At 56.9% G+C, this 21,387-nt stretch overlaps 2 protein-coding genes and 1 long non-coding RNA gene across 5 annotated transcripts; 1 reads left to right on the top strand and 2 right to left on the bottom strand.

The window, feature by feature from the left end:
- Positions 1-1,921: 1,921 nt before the first annotated feature.
- On the bottom strand, positions 1,922-4,085 carry LOC134757662 (uncharacterized). The gene is made up of 4 exons (XR_010131902.1): positions 4,020-4,085; positions 3,740-3,781; positions 2,130-2,316; positions 1,922-2,045 (listed from the first exon to the last, which is right to left on the bottom strand). It is a non-coding gene; the product is annotated as an uncharacterized lncRNA (long non-coding RNA).
- Positions 2,381-13,253, top strand: ILVBL (ilvB acetolactate synthase like). 3 transcript variants are annotated; one of them, XM_004060191.4, is made up of 16 exons: positions 2,381-2,588; positions 3,176-3,320; positions 4,669-4,870; positions 5,002-5,129; positions 5,215-5,353; positions 5,441-5,552; positions 8,153-8,252; positions 8,719-8,816; positions 8,932-9,068; positions 10,219-10,353; positions 11,714-11,828; positions 11,915-12,084; positions 12,165-12,235; positions 12,315-12,386; positions 12,565-12,670; positions 12,806-13,253. In XM_004060191.4, exons 2-16 carry the CDS (start codon positions 3,186-3,188, stop codon positions 12,982-12,984), a joined length of 1,899 nt encoding a protein of 632 aa, XP_004060239.2. In that variant the 5' UTR covers positions 2,381-2,588; positions 3,176-3,185; the 3' UTR covers positions 12,985-13,253. The 3 variants fall into 3 exon arrangements, with proteins under 3 accessions (XP_004060239.2, XP_055227996.1, XP_018871850.2); XM_019016305.3 differs by having other exon boundaries at positions 2,476-2,865; XM_055372021.2 differs by lacking the exons at positions 12,165-12,235; positions 12,806-13,253 and having other exon boundaries at positions 2,453-2,588.
- On the bottom strand, positions 13,250-20,868 carry SYDE1 (synapse defective Rho GTPase homolog 1). Its single transcript, XM_004060192.5, has 8 exons — positions 20,697-20,868; positions 18,820-19,161; positions 17,879-18,523; positions 17,493-17,707; positions 16,788-16,914; positions 16,435-16,595; positions 15,656-15,881; positions 13,250-14,676 (listed from the first exon to the last, which is right to left on the bottom strand). The coding sequence occupies exons 1-8, from the start codon at positions 20,782-20,784 to the stop codon at positions 14,273-14,275; spliced, it is 2,208 nt and encodes a 735-aa protein (XP_004060240.2). The 5' UTR covers positions 20,785-20,868; the 3' UTR covers positions 13,250-14,272.
- Positions 20,869-21,387: the final 519 nt, after the last annotated feature.

The raw sequence follows: 21,387 nt of genomic DNA, 5'->3' as shown, positions 1-21,387 counted from the left end.
AATGTACATTCAGAACCTGCAAATGTGACCTAACTTGGAAAATGTGTTTTTGCAGAAGTAGTTAAGTGAGGGGTCTCAAGATGAGCCTATCCTGGATGAGGGTGGTCCCTAAATGCAATGACAAGTATCCTTATAAGACATAGAGGAGGAGGGGCAGGCCCGATGGCTCATGCCTGTAATCCCAGCACTCTGGGAGGCCGAGGCAGGCGGATTGCCTGAGGTCAGGAGTTCGAGACCACTCTGGTGAATATGGTGAAACCCCATCTCTACTAAAAATACAAAAAAATTTAGCCGGGTGTTGTGGCGTGTGCCTGTAATCCCAGCTACTCAGGAGGCTGAGGCAGGAGAATTGCCTGAACCCAGGAGGTGGAGGTTGCAGCGAGCCGAGGTTGCGCCACTGCACTCCAGCCTGGGAGAAAGAGTGAGACTCCGTCTCAAAAAAAAAAAAAAAAAAAGATACAGAAGGAGATGCAGGCACAGGGAATAAGGCCATCTGAAGATATACGGAGAAATTGGAGTGACGCAGCCATAAGCCAAAGAATGCCTGGAGCCTCTTGAAGTTGGAGAAGGTAAGGATCCTCCCCAAAGATCTCGAGAGAGTGTATGGCCCCGCTGATGCCTCCATGCTGAATTTCTGGCCTCCAGAAGTGTAAGAGAATTAATTCCTGTTGTTTCAAGCCACCCAATTTGTGGTAATGTGTTATGGCCATCAAAGGAAATTAATAAAACACCTCAGGGCCTTTGCATGTGCCATCTCCTCTACCTGGATTACTCTTTCTCCAGATCCTTGTGGGGCCCATGTCCTCACTTCCTCCTGGTCTCTCTGCTCAACTGTCACCTCCTTAGAGAGTCCTTCTGCTCGTCCTAAGAGAGGCCCTTACTGTATCCCTCTAACTCAATAATTTGTTGCATTTCTCTTTAAATATCAATCAATTTAGATACATGGTATTTGTTTCCTCCCCTGCCTCACACCCACCCCTTTTTTTTTAGACACAGGGTCTTGCTCTGTTGCCCCAGCTGGAGTGCAGTGGCACGATCACAGCTCACTGTAGCCACAACCTCTTGGGTTCAAGCAATCCTCCCTTCTCAACCTCCCAAGCAACAGGGATAACAAGCACGTGTCACCATACTCAGCTAATTTTTTTTTCTTTTTAAAAAAAATTTTTTTAGACAGAGGCTTGCTCTGTTGCCCAGGCTGGAGTGCAATGGCGTGATCTCAGCTCACCACAACCTCCACCTCCCGGGTTCAAGCGATTCTCCTGGCTAAGTTTGTTTGTTTGTTTTTTTGAGAGACTGGGTCTCACTTTTTAGTCCCGGTTGGTCTCAAATTCCTGGCCTCAAGCGATCCTCCTGTCTTGGCCTCCCAAAGTGCTGGGATTACACACATGGACCACCATGCCAGGCTTGTTTCCCTTTTTAAAAAAATCACTTGTCCTCTGTGTATATTTGTTTCAGGGACTGTTGAATAATCCAGCTTTCGGCTGAGAAGCTTTTTGGACATTTGCCTAGTGACAATCTTTCTTTATCTGGGGAGAGATTGGTCAGATAATTAGTCTTGGAGCATGTTAAAGCTTTGTCTCCCAAGAAAGAATTTACATCTATTACGACATCTTTCTCTCTCTCTCTGGAAAATTGTATCCTTGTTATTAAGACTTTTTTTTTCTTTTTTAGCTTTACAGAAAAGCTGCAAAGATAGCAAGATAATTTTTGTCTACTCTTTATCCAGCTTCCCTGAATGCTAACATCTTATATAACCATAATACATTTACTGAAACAAAAAGATTAACACTGGTTCATTACTACTAACTCAACTTCAGACTTTATTTGGATTTCACCAACTTTATCCACAAATTTGTCCTTTTTTTGATTCCTGGATCCAGTCCAGGGTACTATATTGAATTTAGTTGTCACAGCTCCTCTCCCTCCTCTAGTCTGTGGCAGTGCCTCAGTCTTTGTTTTTCATGACCTTGACAGTTTTGGAGAGGTCTGGTTAGGCATTTTGTAGAATGTGACTCAATTTGAATTTCCTTTGCTTGCTATTATACCTATTATACAAAAAATATACACATATATTTATATACATGCACAAATATTTATAGTGTGGAAAATATACATAACATAAAATTTACCATTTTTTAAGTATTATTATTATTTTGTGAGACACGGTCTTGCTCTGGTACGGCCCCGCTGGTGTGGAAAGCGAGCTGTGTTCGGAGGGCCTGAACCTACGGGCTTCCACCGTGGGGCCAATGGAAAGCTGCGGAAGGTGGGCCCCCAAAGGTCTGGGCTCCTGAAGCCGCTGAGGGGCGTGGCCTCCTGGTTTTAAAACAATAAAATGGGTGTGAGGCCTGCAGTGCGAGCCAATGAAAGGCAAGGGGAGGCGGGGTCTATGAGGGAGGCGGCCAGTAGAGGCAAGGCTCTTTCGGGTGGCCCCGGAGCGTGGCTCCGACTGTGCGCATGCGCATCGGGCCGGACTACGGGGCGCCGCTGAGCCAAGTGGGCCACCCGGGCACGGCCACGCTCCCGGGTCACGTGACACGGAGGGGGCCGAATTCTGCTGGAGGCAGCGCCATATCCTGGAGGTGAAGGTGAATAGCCTCGGGGGTCGAGCTGGTGTGGGAGAACCACATCCTGATGCGATGTGACCTCGACCCAGCCTGGCCCGGGGTCGGGGATCACGCTCGGGCCCGTGCGCTCTTTAAGGGAGAGGCGTGGGTTGCGTGGAGGGTCGCGCCCGCTAACCCGGGGGGCGTGACCTCGTGCCTCTTGGTGACGTAACATGGGGCGGGCTCACTACTGGGGCTGAGATTTGAGGTCCGGTTGTGGAAAGAGAGGCGGGGTTTCCGCCTGTCCATTGACAAGTAGGTAAGTGGAAGATAACTGTGTGGTGCTGTCGTCGCCACCTTGACTTGTGGTGGCTAGTTTGGGTGGGAGTGGTGGTGATGTAAAGGACTGGGGCTAGCCCCGCGAGGGGCGTGACCTTGTCACAGAGAGGCATGGCTTCACCCCGAGCCTAGGCGCACAAAGGGCGTGGTCTGGCAAGGTTGGGGGCGTGGCCGCACAGAAACTGGCGGCAAGGGGCGTGGCCCTGGATCCTGCTGCGAGAAGGGGCGCGATTTCTTCCGGAGAGGTTCCCTGTCGCGCCCAAGTCTGGGAAGTGCCCTTTCTCTCTTAGGTACCACCTCATGGAGACCCTCGTGGCCGCCGCCCCCGCCGGGAGCTTATTCCCCTCCTTCCTGCTCCTGGCCTGCGGGACGCTGGTGGCCGCCTTGCTGGGCGCCGCTCACCGCCTGGGGCTCTTCTATCAGCTGCTGCACAAGGTGCGGGGCACAGAATGGGAGGTGGGCTGGGGGCAGTCAAAGAGGGAGGGGCCTCGTGGTGCTGCTTCCAGCTCACTCATTGTGCAGGGTGGGAAAGCGAGCCCCGACTAGTCCAGAGGGACTGGTAAGAGGTTCTGTCCAGGGCCCTGTCTCCATTGCCACGCTGTGTATGGAGGCCTGGACTTTGCCACTAGTAAGAGAGAACACGGAAGCTGCCGCTGCCGGGGCACTCGCACCCCACCTACCTCCTTCCCTAGTGACTCTTTTCATAGAACAGATGGACAGCACTCTGTGCTCCCTAACCTGGATGGGATAAATGGGGCAGAGGGCAGGCTCCAGCGAGGGGGTGGCAGTGACAGTTTCGTAACAGTTGCCCTCTGCTGAGCTCAGTACTGTAGACTTTCTTACCTACCCCTTACCTTTTCCTTGAAAGTAGGTGCTGTTCTTTCTGTCTTCATTTTCTGCAAGAGGAAGCTGAGGCTCAGAGAGATTGTGTGGTGGTTTGCCCTAGGTGACATGTTTGGAGAGAGCTGACCCCACAGGCCTCCCCCTAAACTCCTTGCACCTCTGTTTGAAATTTACCCCTTCCCCAGACCCCCTCCTCAACCCTTTCTCTCCTAGCAGGGACCAAGCTTGACCTCTCCCTCCCCAAACCCTTCTCTACTGCTTCCTCTGCTAGCCAGGAGTGATGCCACTGACCTTCAGGACTTAGGAGATTTAAAGCAAGCCTTGGATGTGTAGGGCTGTGAGGCAGCAAGAGTTGGGAGGCCTCGGCACAGTCTGTGCCAGCAGCTCACTCCCGTGCCAGGCACATGGTGGCTGGCAGCCTGTCAACTAAGCCCTGGGCCTGTTTAGCGTCCATCAGGAGGGCATCAGGGAGGCTGGGATCAGGAGCCCAGCTGCCAGGCTCTGCAGGGATACTGGAGGGCAGGGAGGAGTCACAGCAGATGGCTCCCTGCCATCTGCTCTGCGTGCGTTGTGCCCCTGGCCAAACCCCCTGGGTTATATAACCCTCTCCTCTCTCCCTGATTGCCCTGCCATCCTGGAGACAGGCAGTGTAACAGTGGGGCACTTAAGAGCGTGGGTTCTATTGAACTTTCAGTCTTACTTGGGCAAGTCTTGATGTCCTCAGCTGTAAGAGGGATGTAATGACAAGAGGATCTGATAAGATGTTATGCCTTGGTTTGAGCCTGGCATGTAGTATAATATATGCCTAACCAAGACCAAGCTTCTCTTGACCTCTCACCCTGCTCCTGCCCCCTTACCTGGGGCAGGGGGATTGCCCCCTTTCCCAGCTGCCCTCTGCCCTGGCCTTTAACTTTATTGCTCCACCTGTCCTTGGGCCCAGGTGGACAAGGCAAGCGTCCGGCATGGTGGAGAGAACGTGGCCGCTGTGCTGAGGGCCCATGGTGTGCGGTTCATCTTCACGCTGGTCGGTGGGCACATTTCCCCGCTGCTGGTGGCCTGTGAGAAACTGGGCATCCGTGTGGTGGACACACGCCATGAGGTCACGGCCGTCTTTGCTGCTGATGCTATGGCCCGCCTGTCCGGTGAGGGCATTGCAGAGAGGGCTGGGGACTGGTTGGACTGTGGGCTAGAGTGTCTGTGAGGGTAGGGGTTTTTCAGAGGTGGGAGAATGGCCAAGAGAGTGGGCATGGCTGTGATGGGCTCTGTGTTCCAGGGACGGTGGGCGTGGCAGCAGTGACAGCAGGCCCTGGCCTCACCAACACGGTGACTGCGGTGAAGAATGCTCAGATGGCTCAGTCCCCAATCCTGCTTCTGGGTGGGGCCGCCAGCACTCTGCTGCAGGTACCCAGTCCTTGGGGGCCAGTGGGGGCCTAGGGGGGCTTGAAGGGCTCACGTGATAACCCTGCCACACCTCTGTCTTTGCCAGAACCGGGGTGCGCTCCAGGCCGTTGATCAGCTGTCCCTTTTCCGGCCACTCTGTAAGTTCTGTGCGTCTGTGCGGAGGGTGCGGGACATTGTGCCCACCCTGAGGGCCGCGATGGCTGCCGCCCAGTCGGGCACCCCAGGTAGGTGGAAGATGGTGATGCTGAGCAGTGCTGGGGCCGAGGGGCTGGGGACATGTTGTGGACTCAGCGTCCTCCCTGTCCCTGCAGGTCCGGTGTTTGTGGAGCTCCCCGTTGACGTGCTGTACCCCTACTTCATGGTCCAGAAGGAGATGGTGCCAGCCAAGCCACCCAAGGGCCTCGTGGGCCGAGTGGTCTCCTGGTGAATAGCCCCACCCCTGCCATTCCCTCCTCTATCCCCCATCCTCTCCTGCAGCTTCCAGCCCACACCCATCCTCCTTTGATTCACATGTGGACTGGGAGGAGACAGCTGGGGGGAGAGCATTCCAGGTAGAAGGAACAGCATGTGCAAAGTTCCTGAGGCAGGAATGAATTGGGTGGGTGGGGAAAGCAAGGTGGCCCTCGTGGAGGCAGCAAAGGGGAGAGGCTCAGGACAGCCCTCCTCCTCCTCCTTTTCCCTTTCTTCTCCTCCTCCATCATCTCTTCTTCCTCCTCTTCCTCCTCCCTCTTCCTTCCTCTTCTCCTCCCTTTCCCCCACCACCTTTCCCGTCGTCCTCTCTGTTTTCCTCCTCCTAAAGGACGATCCTTGAACCTCGGAAGGGAGGTTCATTCTTAGATTTACAGAGAAGGAAGCTCAGAAAGGTGAAGTCACTTGCCCAAAGTCACACAGCTAAGAAGTGGCAGAGCCCAGGCCGGGTGCGGTGGCTCTCACTTGTAATCCCAGCACATTGGGAGGCTGAGGTGGGCAGATCACGAGGTCAGGAGATCGAGACCATCCTGGCTAACATGGTGAAACCCCATCTCTACTAAAAATACAAAAAAAAAAAATTAGCCGGGCGTGGTGGCGGGCGCCTGTAGTCCCAGCTACTTGGGAGGCTGAGGCAGGAGAATGGCGTGAACCCAGGAGGCAGAGCTTGCAGTGAGCCAAGATCGTGCTACTGCACTCCAGCCCGGGTGACAGAGCAAGAGTCCGTCTCAAAAAAAAAAAAAAAAGTGGCAGAGCCCAGACTCGAGCCCTCTCCTTCCTCCTCCTTTCCTTCCCTCACATCTTTGTCCTTTCTTTTTTTTTTTTTTTTGAAACAGATTCTTCGTTCTGTTGCCTAGGCTTGAGTGCAGTGGCGTGATCTCGGCTCACTGCAACCTCCGCCTCCTCCTGGGTTCAAGTGATTCTCCTGCCTCAGCCTCCTGAGTAGCTGGGACTACAGGCGCCCGCCACCACACCTGGCTAATACTTGTATTTTTAGTAGAGACGAGGTTTCATCATGTTGGCCAGGCTGGTCTTGAACTCTTAACCTCAAGTGATCCACCCTCCTCGGCCTCTCAAACATTACAGACATGAGCCACTGCGCCTGGCCTCTTCTCTTCTTCTTCTTCCTTTCCTTTCTTCTCCTCCTCCTCTTCCTCTTCTTCCTCCTCTCCCTTCCCCTCAGTCCCTTCCCTTTGCCTGTCCTTGGCCCTTCCTTTCCATACATTTAGCGAGCGGCAGCCATGTGCCAGGTTCCAGGACAGGCACGGGGCATCATCAGTGGACAAGGTAGTCAGGCTCCTGTACTCCAGATGTGTGTGAAGCGCCTGAGGGTCAGCTCAGGCAGTAGTGATTTTGTTCTATGGCCTCTTTATTTTTTTGAGACGGAGTCTCGCTTTGTCTCCCAGGTTGGAGCACAGTAGTGCGATCTTGGCTCACTGCAACCTCCGCCTCCCGGGTTCAACTGATTCTCCTACCTCAGCCCCTGGAGTAGCTGGGAATACAGGTGCAGTCCACCATACCCAGCTAATTTTTGTATTTTTAGTAGAGATGAGGTTTCACCATTTTGGTCATATAGCCTCATTCTTAATGCACTTTGCCCCCTGGCTTCCCAGTCAGTCCCCCCACTTGTTCTCCTTGCCCCTCTCTCTTGGGCTGCCTCTCACAAGGCTATCTCTTATCTTGCCTTTTTTGTTTTGTTTTGTTTTGAGACAGGGCCTCACTCTATCACCCAGGCTGGAGTGCAGTGGTATGATCATAGCTCACCACAGCCTTGAACTCCTGGCCTCGAGCAATCCTCCTGCCTCAGCCTCCCTTGCCTTTTCTTTACTTGCGGGGCTTCCCACGGTTCCATCCTTGGCTGCTTCTGTGCTGTCTTGGCCTGTCCTTAACGGTGAAAGCAGAGGCTTCTGACTCTGAGCTCCAACTGTTTCCTGCCAATGCCCATGTGTCTGTCTTTCGCTGGATAGAGCGCCCCTTGAGGGGAGGGCTGGGCAGGATCTATCTTTGTGTCTCCAGGGCCCTGCACAGGTCCTTCAGGAAAGTTGGGGCCCTGGGGCCCAGTGAGCAAGGAGACCGAGAAGACCCTGTTTGAAGCAGGAGAGGACAGTGTTCAGAACTCCCATGCAAAGCGCCTCATGTCCTAAGTGGACAGATCCTTGAACCTGGGGAGGGAGGTTCATATTTACATTGACAGAGGTGGAAGCTCAGAAGGGTGAAGTCACTTGCCCTAAGTTGCACAGCTAGGAAGTGACAGAGCCAGGACTTGAGCTCACATCTGTTGGACCCACAGGCTTAATCCTGGCATGCTGAGCCTGCGTTCCTTGCTTCTGGGGGGCTACGTGGAGTTGGGGTGGACCCCAGAGGCTACCGAGGGCAAACAGGCAGTTGAAGACCTGGCCACTAGGGTTCGTCTGTCCCTGAGGTGTCACTCATCCACCCTGTCCCCATGTCACTTTGCTCCTGGCTTTTCTTCCAGCCCCTTTCCTTGCTCAGATCCTGGAATCCTTGTAGTTAGTTAATTCTGGCAACTTGGTTTTTTCCCCTCCCTTTTGCAGGTATTTAGAGAATTACCTGGCCAACCTCTTTGCAGGAGCCTGGGAGCCTCAGCCCGAGGGACCGCTGCCCCTGGACATCCCCCAGGCTTCCCCGCAGCAGGTGAATTGCCTCTCTTTTGTGTCTGAGGACCCTACCCTCTCCCTGAGGGGAGAGGGCCCCCTGACCCTCTCCCTGAGTCAGTACTGGGGCCTTAATCTTGGGTGCTCATGGCAACTCAAGGGCGGCCCTTTGGCTGGACGCGGTGGCTCACAGCAGCAATCCCAACATTTAGGGAGGCCGAGGCAGGCGGATCACTTGAGGCCAGGAGTTCAAGACTAGCCTGGCCAACATGGTGAAACCCTGTCTCTACTGAAAATACAAAAGTTAGCCAGGCATGGTGGCACGCGCCTGTAATCCCAGCTACTCTGGAGGCTGAGGCGGGAGAATCGTTTGAACCTGGGAGGTGGAGGCTGCAGTGAGCTGAGATCATGCCATTACAGTCTATCCTGGGCAACAGAGTGAAACTGTGTCTCAAAAAAATAAATAAATAAAAAGACAGCCCTTTGATCCCCACCTCTCGCTCCAGGTTCAGCGCTGTGTGGAGATCCTGAGCCGGGCCAAGAGGCCTCTGATGGTGCTGGGGAGTCAGGCCCTGCTCACCCCAACGTCTGCCGACAAGCTTCGGTGAGAAGCCCCAGCCCTGCCCTTGTTTTCACGTTCCCAGTCCCCAGTCCTCGGGTGCTCTTGGGGAGGCGGGAGGCCCCGGCCACACTGACCTCTGCTCTGCCTGGACTCCCAGGGCTGCCGTGGAGACCTTGGGTGTTCCCTGCTTCCTTGGAGGGATGGCACGGGGGCTGTTAGGCCGCAACCACCCCCTCCACATCCGGGAGAACCGCAGTGCGGCCCTGAAGAAGGCGGATGTCATTGTCCTAGCAGGTGGGCCTGAGCCTCTTCCTTTCCCTCCTTCCCCCAGGAACCCCCTCACCCTGTTACCCAGCTTCACACGAAGGAGGAGGAAGGTCTAGTGGGCACCTATTGTACTTGATACACATTTTCACATAAAGCGCTTTGAACCCAACCAGACGCATAATAGGTGTATCAGATAGCTACTGCCCTGTAACAACCATCCCCAAACTCAATGGCTAAAAATGCATTTCTGATTTCTCAAGACCCACCTATAAGGTAGGTGGTAGCTGTGGTTTTGGCTGGGCTTATTCATGAGTCTGCACTTGGGTTAGGCAGGAAGGCAGCTGTGCTGATCCAGGCTGGGCTTGCTCACCTGTATGGGGATTGGCTGGCCCTGCAGCTTGTCTGGGATGGCCTCAGCTGGGGTCATAGAGTTCTTCACCCCTGTCTCCATGGCCCCCTTGTTTCTCATCCTCCAGTAGGCTAGCCTGGGCTGGCCGACTTGGTGAAGGATGAGAAAACTATGGGGCTAGGAGAGTGCGGTTATTCAAGAAAGTGAGTGGAGGCTGTGTGGCTTCTTGAAGTAGAGTCTGCAGGAATCGGGGGTGGGGGTCCTGAATCATCTGGAGGTGTCTTCACTCAGAGGTCTTGCAATTGACACCAGCTGTTGGAGGGGCTGTGGACTAGGGCAACTACACAGGTCTCTATGTGTGGCTCGGGTTTCCTCCCAGCATGATGGCCTCAGGGTAGTCAGACTTCTTAGACAGAGAGCACATTCCTTGGCCCCACCCAGGCCTCTAAAAGTGAACAAGGAAGAAACTGCGTATCTTCCTTGTTGGGTGTCATGGTGTGTCACTTTCAAGGAAAGGGGACCTAGGCTGCACCTCTCTCCATGGGAGGCATGTCAAGGTGACCTTGTACAAATGGATGTAGGGTGGGAGATATTATGGCCATCTGGGAAAATATAACCTGCCTCTGCCCTATCCTGTTGGCCAAAGCATGTCATGAGGCCAGTCCCGATTCAAGGGGTGTGGGGAGCTGCAAGGTCACTGTAGGTGGCACAGGTGCAGGGAGACTCGGTGAGGAACAGGGACTCTTTTGCATCCAGTCCACCACAGTGGATCAAGTAAGGTAGACGACATGGGGCCTCTGCCTACTGCATTCCTGTCCCCCACACCAGGAACTGTGTGTGACTTCCGCCTATCCTATGGCCGTGTCCTCAGCCACAGCAGCAAGATCATCATCGTCAATCGTAATCGGGAAGAGATGTTGCTCAACTCAGACATCTTCTGGAAGCCCCAGGAGGCTGTGCAGGGTGAGCCCCTTAATCCCCCCGTACACATATGTGCTCCTCCCAGTCCCTCTCCTCCTGGTTTCTGCTGCAGCTGGCTTGAGCCTGGTACAGTGATTGAGGCCCAGACCTTGCCCTAGGGATAGCCAGTCAACCAGAGACAAATAGTTGGCCCTCAAACTGATGAATGCTTCTTTCTTTAAATTTTTTTTATTTTTATTTTTTAGAGACGAGGTCTCGCTCTGTCACCCAGGCTGGAATGCAGTAGTGCAATCACAGCTCACTGCACCCTCAAACTCCCAGGCTCAAAGCAATCCTCCCACCTCAGCCTCTTGAGTAGCTGGGACTACAAGTGTGCACCACCATGCCAGGCTAATTTGTTAATTTTTTTTTTGTGGAATCAGCATCTCACTATGTTGCCCAGGTTGGTGTGGAACTCCTGGCCTCAGGTGATCCTCCTGCCTCGGCCTCTCAAAAGTGCTGGGATTACAGACCAGAGCTACTGCGCCCAGCCTGATAGATGCTTCTGTAGGAACAAATGGTGGGGTGGACACAGAGGGAGGCTTGAAAACGTGCATGTGATCACGTTCCCTCCCACACTGCCCACTGCCCTCAGGACAGAGAGCACACTCGTTGGCCCCTTAGCCTGTCTTCCTGCCGTATCTCTCCTCTCCCCTTATTTCAGTCCCCTTGGACTTGAACTTGGTTCATCATTCTGAGGATGTTGACTCCCCTGCAGCCTAGGCGACAGAACACTCTTGTATTAACCAGAGAAGTAGCACCGTTGCATCTGTGTTGGGAAGGTCCACTCAGCAGCCATGGACGGCAGGCCGGAAGGGGGCTGGGTGGAGGCCAGGGGGGCTGCTAAAAATGGCCAGGACAGAAGCGAGGAGGCCTGAACTGGAGATGAACAGCAGGAGAGCCTCACCTTCTCAAGAGCCTCCATTTGATCATTTGAAAAATGGGGTGGTGAAAAATACATCACGGGGCTGTTTGTTAGTTCACTTCAGTAACGTTCGCTGTGCGCTTCCACGTGCCTGGATTTGAGAGATGTGCTTGGTGGATGTAGCTCTTTTCATTGAGTGTTTCCCAGGCAGAAGGAGGTAGAGGGAGGGGACAAGGCCAGCTTGGGTTTGTCACCTGCCTTGTGCTCCTTAACCCTTGTTTCTTGGGCCTTGTCTTCCCTTTTCACCTGGGCTGCCCTCCCCTGGTGCTGGCAGGTTCTGGGGTGTTTCACCTGTTTTTTTTTCTAGGAGCACCCCTGGCCTGCTTCCCGTCTGCCTGCTCGGATGCTGCTGCTGGCTTCCTGCTGTTTTGAGGCCTCTGGTGCTGGAAGAACAGGAGGAAGCCAGCTCCCCACAGCTGTGTCCTCTTCCTTCCCCAGGAGATGTGGGTTCCTTCGTGCTGAAGTTAGTGGAGGGCCTTCAGGGCCAGACCTGGGCCCCAGACTGGGTGGAGGAGCTGCGGGAAGCCGACCGGCAGAAGGAGCAGACCTTTCGGTGGGGCCTGGGTGGAGTGGATGTGGGAAGGGGGTTCCCGGCAGACCCTGCTGCCAACCCTGGTGACCTTCGCTGTCCTGTCGCAGGGAGAAGGCAGCGATGCCTGTGGCCCAGCACCTGAACCCAGTGCAGGTGCTGCAGCTGGTGGAGGAAATGCTACCTGACAACTCAATTCTGGTGGTGGATGGCGGGGACTTCGTGGGCACTGCTGCCCATCTGGTACAGCCCCGCGGCCCCCTGCGCTGGCTCGATCCTGGTAAGGAAGGGCCCCCGCCTGGGGCAGGGGGCACCATCCATCAGGACGCCTTCACACCCACCTGCTCTTGGTCCTCTTAGGGGCCTTTGGGACTCTGGGAGTTGGTGCAGGATTTGCACTTGGGGCCAAGCTGTGCCGGCCAGATGCTGAGGTGAGGCACTGGAGTTGGGAGACTTGCTGCTCTCTAGGCCCTGATCCACCCTAACCATCCTGGGTCCCCTCCCGACTAGGTCTGGTGCCTGTTTGGGGACGGAGCTTTTGGCTACAGCCTCATCGAATTTGATACATTCGTCAGACACAAGGTGACTGGGCTAGCCTGAGGGAAGCTTAGGGCCTGGGGTTCTGGGAGATGTCACCAGGGGTGGGCTGAGGTGGGGAGGGAGCCTCCTCTCTGGCAGAGGCCCTATCCCTGTCTCTGTCCTCTGGCTGGCCAAGCCATGGGGCTGAAGGCTGCGGCCTGCCTTCATCTTCTTTCTGTAGATCCCAGTGATGGCCTTGGTAGGGAATGATGCTGGCTGGACACAGATTTCTCGGGAGCAGGTGCCCTCTCTGGGCAGCAACGTGGCCTGTGGCCTGGCCTACACTGGTGAGGGGGCCTCAGCGAGGTTGGGAGGACAGGAGGCTGTTTCAGTCCCAGCTGGGCTTGTGTTCCTCTCCTGGGCTGGCTGCATGTGCGATGGGCTGAGTCCTTGCCACTATCCGACTTAATCTCTTCTTTTAGATTATCACAAGGCAGCCATGGGTCTGGGGGCCCGGGGCTTGCTGCTCTCACGGGAGAACGAGGATCAGGTGGTCAAGGTGCTGCACGATGCCCAGCAGCAGTGCCGAGACGGCCACCCGGTTGTGGTCAACATCCTCATTGGGAGGACGGACTTCCGCGATGGCTCTATTGCTGTATAGGGCCTTGTGGGTCAGGATGCTTGGCTGCCTTCCTGCCCCTGGACTGTGTCCAGCTGGTTTGGAGTCTCATCATTGCTTGCCCTGGGCCTATCCCATGAGGCCCAATGACTCCACAACCTCCCTGAGGAGGGGATGGAGGGGTCACATCTCAGAGAGGCTCTCTTGTGAGCTCTTGGACCCTCCTCTTCACGGGCCCAACTGTGCTGTTTGTCCCCTCTCTTATGGAGACTGAATAAACCACCTCTGGCCCATGTAGGCCCAAGTATTCAGTCTCAGAACCTGTGCATATTTATTTATTATCCACAAAGATGGAGGTGCGGAAAAGAAGAGGGAGACAGGAGGGAACCGTACTCTCCCACTGGAACTCTGGGGCCACTGAGGCACCATTATTGGGGATTTCAGGGTGGCTGGGCACTGCAAACTGCTCCCTCCTCTGTGGTCCCTGAAAGAGCCCCACACGCCTGCTTCAGACGTGTCCACGCACACCAGTCCTCACAGACACACACACACATGCATGGAGGCAATAAATATATTCCGTACCAGACTGCCCCCAGCCTGACGCTTCGGGGGGCTCCCTCCAAAAGGGAGGGGTTTAAGTGCTCAATTTTTTTCGGGGGTGGGGGCAGGGGAGGGGGCAAGGAGATGGGGATTGGAAAGGTCAGACTCTGTTATCTCCATTTGCTGACTAGAGGCCAATCGTGGGGTCCTCCCCGGAAAAGGGTAGGGGAAACCAGCTGTTTCTCTATAAGCCCCAGGCTACCCCTGTGTCCATGCTGGAACCCAGGATAGGGGCTGCCCCCCACAAACAGTGCCTCATGCTAGTCTTTGTGTCGTCCAAGGGAGGGAGAAACAGTGCAGTGCTCAAAGCTAATACTGATTTGGTTGGCAGCAGCAAGAGGGCCGACTAGAGGTGACTCACCACACCAGGGTGATGCTCACAGTAACTGGTGTTGCCCCGGCCAAGGGGAGGCAAGAGAGGCCAGCCTAGCAAGCGCGAGAACTGCCTTTTTGGCAACAAAAGGGGAAGCCCTTGGTGCTCAGGAAAGATGGTCACAACCGCTGGTCCCTAAAATCCCCAGTCCCCAGACTTCGCAACTAGTGTCCAAATACTGGGCCCTGGAAACTGGGAATGAGTCTCAGCCATACACGCGACTGGTCCCGTGGTAACTCGCTGGCAACCAGGAGCTCGGCCTGAGCAACAGGTCTGGCTCTCCTTGGTCACCAGGGCACCGCCTTAGCCACTGGGTGCCCGGTCCTTACTAACCGGAGTCCCACCCCGTCCTCTGGCTCAGAGGCACACGTTGATTTGCTTGGAGAGCTCTCTCTCCAGATCCAGAATGAGGGCGTCGAAGTCTTTGAGATTCAGGTGCGGGTTGAAGGGCGCATCGAAGTCGTCTTCGAAGTCACCGGTGACCCTCGGCTCGCCGACCTCCTCGTCCTCGTCCTCGCTGTCACTGCCCGTCACGTGGTCGTAGTCTGGCCCGGACAGGAAATCCCGCCCACAGGGCAGGAAGTCCCGCCCGCAAACGCTCCAGTCGCCGGCGTAGCGGTTGCTCGGGGGGCTCTCGGGGCCTCCTCGACCGCGGGGCCGAGTCACCACTTCGGGGTCTGCCAGCGGCAAGTGCAGAGGTGGCTGTCGTTTGGGTCGCAAGTAAGGCGCGACATCTGGAGATTGTCGGGGCAGGCGGGGATCTGAAGGGAGACAGGGTAGGTCATAGAAAGAGGCGACAGCCGACCTCTGATTGGCTGCTTAGGGAACTAGGCTCCTGATTGGCCTGTGGAAAGAGGCCTTCGACCGTTTCAGAGTTTCACTGGCAGAGCTAGGACTGGTTGCTTAGGCAACTAGGCCTCTGATTGGCATGTCAAGAGGCAGGGCCTCTGACTGCATCAAAGATGGGTAGGGGCAGGTGCCCTGGATCATGCCTGTAATCCCAGCACTTTGGGAGGCCTGAGGCAGGCGGATCACTTGAGGTCAGGAGTTCAAGACCAGCCTGGCCAACACCGTGAAGCCCCATCTCCACTAAAAATACAAAAATTAGCTAGGATTGGTAGTGCATGCCTGTAATCCCAGCAATTTGAGAGGCCTGAAATGGGTGGATCACTTGAGGTCAGGAGTTCAAGACCAGCCTGGCCAACACAGTGAAACCCTGCTCTACTTAAAATATAAAAATTAGCCAGGACTGGTGGTGCGTGCCTATAATCCCAGCTACTCGGGAGGCTAAGGTGGGAGAATCCCTTGAACCTGGGAGGCAGAGGTTGCAATGAGCTGAGATCATGCCACCACACCCCAGCCTGGGCTACAGAGCAAGACTCCATCTCAAAAAAAATAAAAAATACAATAAAAAGATGAATCAGCTCCGTGGGGCAAGGTGATTTGGTTTATAATCCCAGTACTTTGGGAGGCTGAGGCGGGAGGATGGCTTGAGATCATGCGTTTGAGACCAGCTTGGGCAATGTAGAGAAACCCTGTCTTTACAAAAAAATGAAAATTAAAAAAAAGACAAAACAGACAGATTGGTTGGATCTGAACTGGTTGCTGAGGCAACCAGGTACCAGTTTACTCCATGAGGGGGCGTAGCTTCAAGCCCAAGACACTGATTGGTCCCTTAAGGTGGCATCACTGTAGCAGCCTGGCTCAGATTGGTGGTGCAGGCCCTGGGCATGAACTCACCTGGCCAAGACTGCAGCAGGTAGTGCAGCACCTCGATGTGGTGCTTGAAGTCCACTGCACTGGCAAGGCCTGGGCCGGAGCTGCGGGCACGAGGCCTTGTGGGCGCCTGGCGTGCCGGCAGCAGCACAGGCCCGAAGCACACGGCCAAGTTCTGTGGGGTCATGCGGTTGTAGGCATGGAAGGAGGAGACGAGGCGCAGGTGGTCCAGGAGAAGCGTCAGCGTGGCCTGGGAGAGGGTTGAGAGGATGTAAGTCAGACAAAGTCAGGCCCCTGTGGCACCTACCTGCAAGAGACTAAGGTGGCTAGAGTAGGGAAGCAGGTTCACAGTCTCATAGCTGGGATGTGGTCGGGTTAAGACTATTAATCATTAGATGTTAGTATTATGAGCCTATTTTGTTGGAGGGAAGACTGAAGCCAAAGGCAACTAAGCTTTGGAAAAGCAGAGCTGCCATGAATCTCATTTTACAGATGAAGGTATTGAAGCACAGAGAGGGATGGGACTTGTCTAGGTTCCCTCAGCCAGGAACCTCCCTTGTAGGTTGAAAGATCAGCGTTCAGCCTGCATTTTTGACACATCCTGGCTGTGTGACCTTGGGCAACTGTCACCTGCTTTGGGCCTCAGTTTCCAAATCTATGAAGTGGGATGCTAATAGCACCTATTTCTTGGGGATATGATGATGCTGCCAGCTCATGCCTATCGCAGGCCCAGGCATGGGTGAAACATTCTATTGGTATCAGCCCACTCTCAAGTCCCATCACTCCCACCAGGCCCAACTCACCCTTTCCACATCTGGCAGGCAGCTGAGGAGCCCTCGGGTGCCCTCAGTGGTGGGGGGAACTCTGTTTGGGGGGTCCCGGGCCATGGCCTCCAGTACCACCTTATACAGGGGCTGGGTGATGAGTGGGGTGGGCAGCTCTCGAAGATAATCCTTGAGGATGCCTGTGAACACAGGGCCCCCTCTGGTCAGGGCACCACTGGCTTCTAAGGCCAAGGAGGGCACAGCTAAGGGGGAAGAGGAGGTGGGTGAAAGCAAGGTCAGATAGGAGGACTGAGGTCCCAGAGGAGCCCCAAGGCCTTGAAGTGAGGCATTGAATGGGGATGAGCAGGCAGGGGAGAGGGGGCCATGCTGACCAGTGATGACATTGATATCGGGGTACAGGTCCTCAGATAGGCAGACCGCTGCACTGTCCTGCTCAAAGGCATCCCGAAGCTCTTTCTTCACTGCCGCTGAGCCACAAAGACGGTACAGTCCCACTACCTGGGGGTGGGAAGAGAGAGTGAATGTCTTCTTGCCGGGGTCACAGACTAATCAGGGCCCAGTGGGGTGAGCACTGGAATTCTGGGCCAGGCAGCAATGGGCATTGTGGGCTGGGAGGTTGGAACTACCTTGACAACCTGGCCTTGTAAACCCTCTGCTTGGACTACTTGTCTTGGCTGCCATCTCCTTTGACTTAGGAAACTGACACTTCTTTGAGGAGGCTTTCCATGACTACCCCAGGTTTTGTTTTAAGCTCTCCCAGGCCCTAGGTACACCCCACCCCAACTCCAGTCCCAGTTATAGTTTTACATTTGTGAATGACTAGAGTCGTATCTTTTCCCCCATCAGACTCTGAGCCCCAGGAGGGCTTGGATCCTGTTTTTAAATCAATGGATGACCCATGGGTTCTGCCCAGGGTGCTACAGTCAAGGGGGCGCCTTCTGCCCTTGTCTAGGTTGGGATTGGAGCTAGGAGTGGCTCAGGCCTGGGGGTAGGGGTCTGGCATCTGTACATAGGGTGTCCTGAAGAGTGGGTCTGAGGTCTGGGGGCCAGAGGGTTGGGGTGGGGTGGGTGCTCACCCGCAGCCCTCGGCGCTCGATCTGCCCAACGCACTTCTGGATGATGAGGGGCACCTGGCCGGGGGGCCGCTCCCGCTCCACCAGCAGTGGCAGGGGCAGCCCGAAGACGCGGGGCTCAGCTGTGGCAGGGGCTTCCTGCTGCTCCGACAGGGTCAGCTTGGCATACAGCAGCCCCTGAGGCTCCAGGCGCACGGCCAGCTGTTGGGCCTGGCACCCTGAGGACACAAGGGGGCCTGAGCCGGGTGTGCTCTGAAGCTTCGTGTACCCTGGCCTCCCTGCTCCAGGCCACACCTTCCGCCCGGAGCCCAGCCCCTAGGCACTCTGCGGGGGGTGGCGGTGGGGTTTGGGGGTCCCTGCCCCTCCTCCCCTGCAGCCGCATGTCCTACCTCGGAAGACCGTGGGCAGCAGCACGGTGCCCTGGGCACAGGGCCGGTGCCTTCTCACGCCAGGGTCCCACGCAAGCACCAGGGCGCGCAGGAGCCTGGCGGCCTCCAGCTCCAGGTGGAAGGTGTGGTCCAGCCGCAGGAAGTCCGGCCCCCCTCGCAGTGGCCCTGTTCGGGCCCTGGCCTCCCCATCCACTTGCAGTAGGCAGCAGAGGTCCCTGGGGGTGGCCCCCGGCGCTGGCCGCAGCCCCCCGAGACCGTACAGGTGCAGGCTGAGGCGGCCCCAGAGTGCGGCCGGGGGTGCCCGGGCTGTGGGACCCACCTCGTAGGGCAGGAAGGAGGTGGGTGACGGGGGCCCAGCTGGGCGCTCCGGTGAGTCCCCGTCGCTGAGGTAACCGGCCCTCGGGCTCCGGGTGCCCCCAGGCCCTGCTGCCGGCCCGGGGCCCCCCACGCTGCTGTCCAGGTGGTAGCGGCTGATGACGGAGCCCGCAGGGGCAGCCCTCTCGCGCTCCCTGCCAGCCCGGGGGCCTCGCAGGCTCAGGCGGCGCCGCAGTTCCGGCAGCTTCTTCATCTTTATGGAGAGGCGCCTGGCGGGGCCCGGGGACTTGGTGCGGGAGGCTTTGGTTGGGGGGCTGGCGGGGGCTGCACCTGTGTGGAGAGCAGACTTCAGGGTCCAGGAACCTGGGCTTAGGGGAGGGGGGTGAGGCTGGTGCTCCCCTGAAGGGAGGGAGTGTGAGGCTGGTGTTCCCCTGGTGGGGAGGAGGGTGTGAGGCTGATGCTCCCCTGACGGGGTGGGGATGTGAGGCTGGTGCTCCCCTGAAGGGAAGGAGTGTGAGGTTGGTGCTTCTCTGGGAAGAGGGAGTGTGAGGCTGGTGCTACCCTGAAGGGAAGGGATGTGGGGCTGGTGCTCACCTTGGGGAAGGGGATGTGAAGCTTGTTCTTACCTTGGGGGGCCAGGCCCTCTGACTCAGCTGAGCCAGGCTGTGGCCCCGGGGGCTCAGGTGCTGGAGGTCTGGGGTCTTCCTCAGGGATGGGGTTGTACCAGATCTCGCCGGTGGGCTCCCCACTGCCAGGTACCCCAGGCCCTAAAGAGGTGTCCTCAGCTGGCTTGGCCCCACCCAGCACCCATCGGCGGCTACTGGGCTCCAGGCTTTGCAGGTAGGCTCCCCGTGCAGGGCTCCTTGATGCCTCGGGGCTGGAGGGCCCCTCTGCTCCGGCCTGGGACCCTTCAGGAGCCTGGGGCTCTGGCTCTGGAGGGCTGGGCTCTGGGCGCTGGGCTGGGCGGCCTGGCGGAGAGCAAGGGTAGTGAGACCCACCCAGCCCCTCACTGCCTGCAGAGCAGCCCTGTGCAATTGATCAGTGGGTGGGATGCTGTGTACGGCCCTGGCCGGCCCCTGATAAGTCATTGTTCCTTGGATCCTGCTGTTTTGTTTGGAATAGGCAGCCACAGGCTAGCGATCTCGGTTATCAGCTTAGAGCACCCCCTACTCAGTCCCTGGCATCCCAAAAGGGGACTCCATCCCTGCAGCCTCAGGGTTCTAAGTCAGGCTTCCTGGGGCCCGTAGGTACTGCGTTCCAGTCTCCACTTCCTCTCCCCTCTCAATAACCGTGGCATGGAGCTTTGCACCTGTGTGGCCTTGGGCAAGTCGCTTCCCTCTCTGAGGCTCAGTATCCTCCTGTGAAATGGGGGGATGTGATTTCCACGTCCAGGGAGGCTTCCAGGAGCCTTTTGGAAAAGTACACAGCCCACAGCAGGCACTACGTGCTCAGGAGTGAGGAGCTGGGTTCTCTATTCCCTGCAGCACAGTCACTCCCAGTCCCCTGCCCCTTTTACCCTCCCTCCTGTCTTCCAAACTCTGTTGCCATCCTGGGATGGGCCCTTGTCCCTCAGCCGAGGCCAGACCCCCCACGCTCAATGCCTTGGGACTTCCCCTTCCCTCCCTCCTCTCCTGTCTCATGTCCTGGGCTGTTTCCTGTGTGTGTTTGTGTTTGGGCATCTCTGTCCCTTCTCCCTTCCCTGGGAACATTGGGAATCTTTGGGAAGGCCTAGGGGGAAGGGGTACGTCCATGGAATGGTCTGGCCTTCCTCCTTTAACTCCTTCTTTCCTGGGTCCCCCTATCCCACGCAGCTGTTTCTCTAAGGTTTTTACTTGCTACCCTGCTGAACTCCTCCTCTGGCCACCTCCGATGTCCACCCTCTAGGGTCTCTGTTTGTAGCATAGTCCAAAGAGCTGTTTAAGTCACTGGCCCTGGGCACATGACCCAGTTGCTCCGTGCCTCAGTTTCCCCATCTGTATAAAAGGGACAGTTTCCTGGGGCTAAGGCAGGCGCAGTTGCCCTCACTGTTAGTAGGTGGGAGGCGGAGGGGGCAGCTACTCTGATTGACGGGCCGCCCCTCTCTTTCCTTTGCAGGAGTACGCCTCCCATCTCCCATCCTGCGCCTCCAGGGCTCCCGATGCCCCTTGCCCAGCCCGACTGGGCCCCAGTGTCCCGGCCTCCCAGCCCCTCCTCCCCTCCACCCTCCAGGCCCTCAGTCGCGGCCCCATTTCCTGTCGTGGGCGAGGCCCCCTCCCGGGCCTCCCAAGGAGCCCGCAGCGCTGGCATCCCCGGCCAGCTGCACATAACGGTCCGCGCCCCCCTCCCTCCCAGCCCCTTCCTTCCAGGACCCCTACCCTCCCCTGGCTGGAGGCACCCCAGCCTGCAGCGGGGTGCGGGGGGCTCCCCCTGATCCCCCCCACCGTCTGTCCTCGGGGCCCTGGGACCCCGCTCCCAGGCCGGGTGGGGCTCGGCGCCCCCTCTTCCCCCACCGATCTCCGCTTACCGCGCTCCTTGGCGTCCGACTTTTTCCGGGGAAGTTTCTCCCGGCCCCGCAGGCGGGAGAAGGTTTTCCTGAGTAGCGGCTCGGCCATGCTGCGGCCCGGGCCGGGCCGAGCCGAGTGCGCGCCCCGGGCTCCGGCCGCGCCGCCCCGCGCCCTCCCCGCCCCGCCCGGGCCTCCCCGCCCGCCCCCCGCCCCGCGCCAGCAGGAAGCACATTCCGGGAATGCTTGGCCCAAAATTTTTTTTTTTTTTTCCCCTTTCCCGCGGCCCGAGCGGGCGATGCTGGGAGATGTAGTTGCCTGGGGCCGGGAGGGGTTGGAATGGGGGCTCCGGGTGCCCGGATCCGCTCCAGCTTCGATGGGACGTGACGATCGTGGCGCAGGCCCGATCCCTTGTCTTCCCCCTCACCCACCCTCCCTGGATGGGACTCTGGGTGATGGCATCCAGGAAGTTCTCTTGGGTCTGTCTCCAAATCGCAGCCTCCGCGTATCCTCTCTCTCCTTGCCAGGTACTGCTTCAACCTGGTGCAAGCCGTAGTGTCATTCGTTTCAATGACCGTCCCCACTACCCACCCCACCCCAAGCTTCTTCCTTGGTCTCCCCATGCCACTCTTTCCCCACTCAATTCTCTCACCTCCAAATTCCAATTACTACTGCTGTTTGACAAACCATCCCCAAACGTAATGATGTAAAACA

This window comes from Gorilla gorilla, chromosome 20 (assembly GCF_029281585.2).
Source record: "Gorilla gorilla gorilla isolate KB3781 chromosome 20, NHGRI_mGorGor1-v2.1_pri, whole genome shotgun sequence".
Lineage (NCBI taxonomy): Eukaryota > Metazoa > Chordata > Mammalia > Primates > Hominidae > Gorilla > Gorilla gorilla.
The sequence above is the reverse complement of the archived record's forward strand: the minus strand, read 5'-3'. Positions and strand labels throughout refer to the sequence as shown.

What these genes read in the sequence shown, in the direction of transcription:
- SYDE1 (XM_004060192.5), bottom strand. Translation starts at nt 20,784, where the DNA reads ATGGCCGAGCCGCTACTCAGGAAAACCTTCTCCCGCCTGCGGGGCCGG. An exon ending in CGATATCAATGTCATCACTG is followed by an intron (nt 16,596 to 16,787) that starts GTCAGCATGGCC and finishes CTGTGTTCACAG; the next exon opens with GCATCCTCAAGGATTATCTT. An exon ending in CCTGCTGCAGTCTTGGCCAG is followed by an intron (nt 14,677 to 15,655) that starts GTGAGTTCATGC and finishes GTCTCCCTTCAG; the next exon opens with ATCCCCGCCTGCCCCGACAA.
- ILVBL (XM_004060191.4), top strand. Translation starts at nt 3,186, where the DNA reads ATGGAGACCCTCGTGGCCGCCGCCCCCGCCGGGAGCTTATTCCCCTCC. An exon ending in ACGTCTGCCGACAAGCTTCG is followed by an intron (nt 8,817 to 8,931) that starts GTGAGAAGCCCC and finishes CTGGACTCCCAG; the next exon opens with GGCTGCCGTGGAGACCTTGG. An exon ending in ATACATTCGTCAGACACAAG is followed by an intron (nt 12,387 to 12,564) that starts GTGACTGGGCTA and finishes TTCTTTCTGTAG; the next exon opens with ATCCCAGTGATGGCCTTGGT.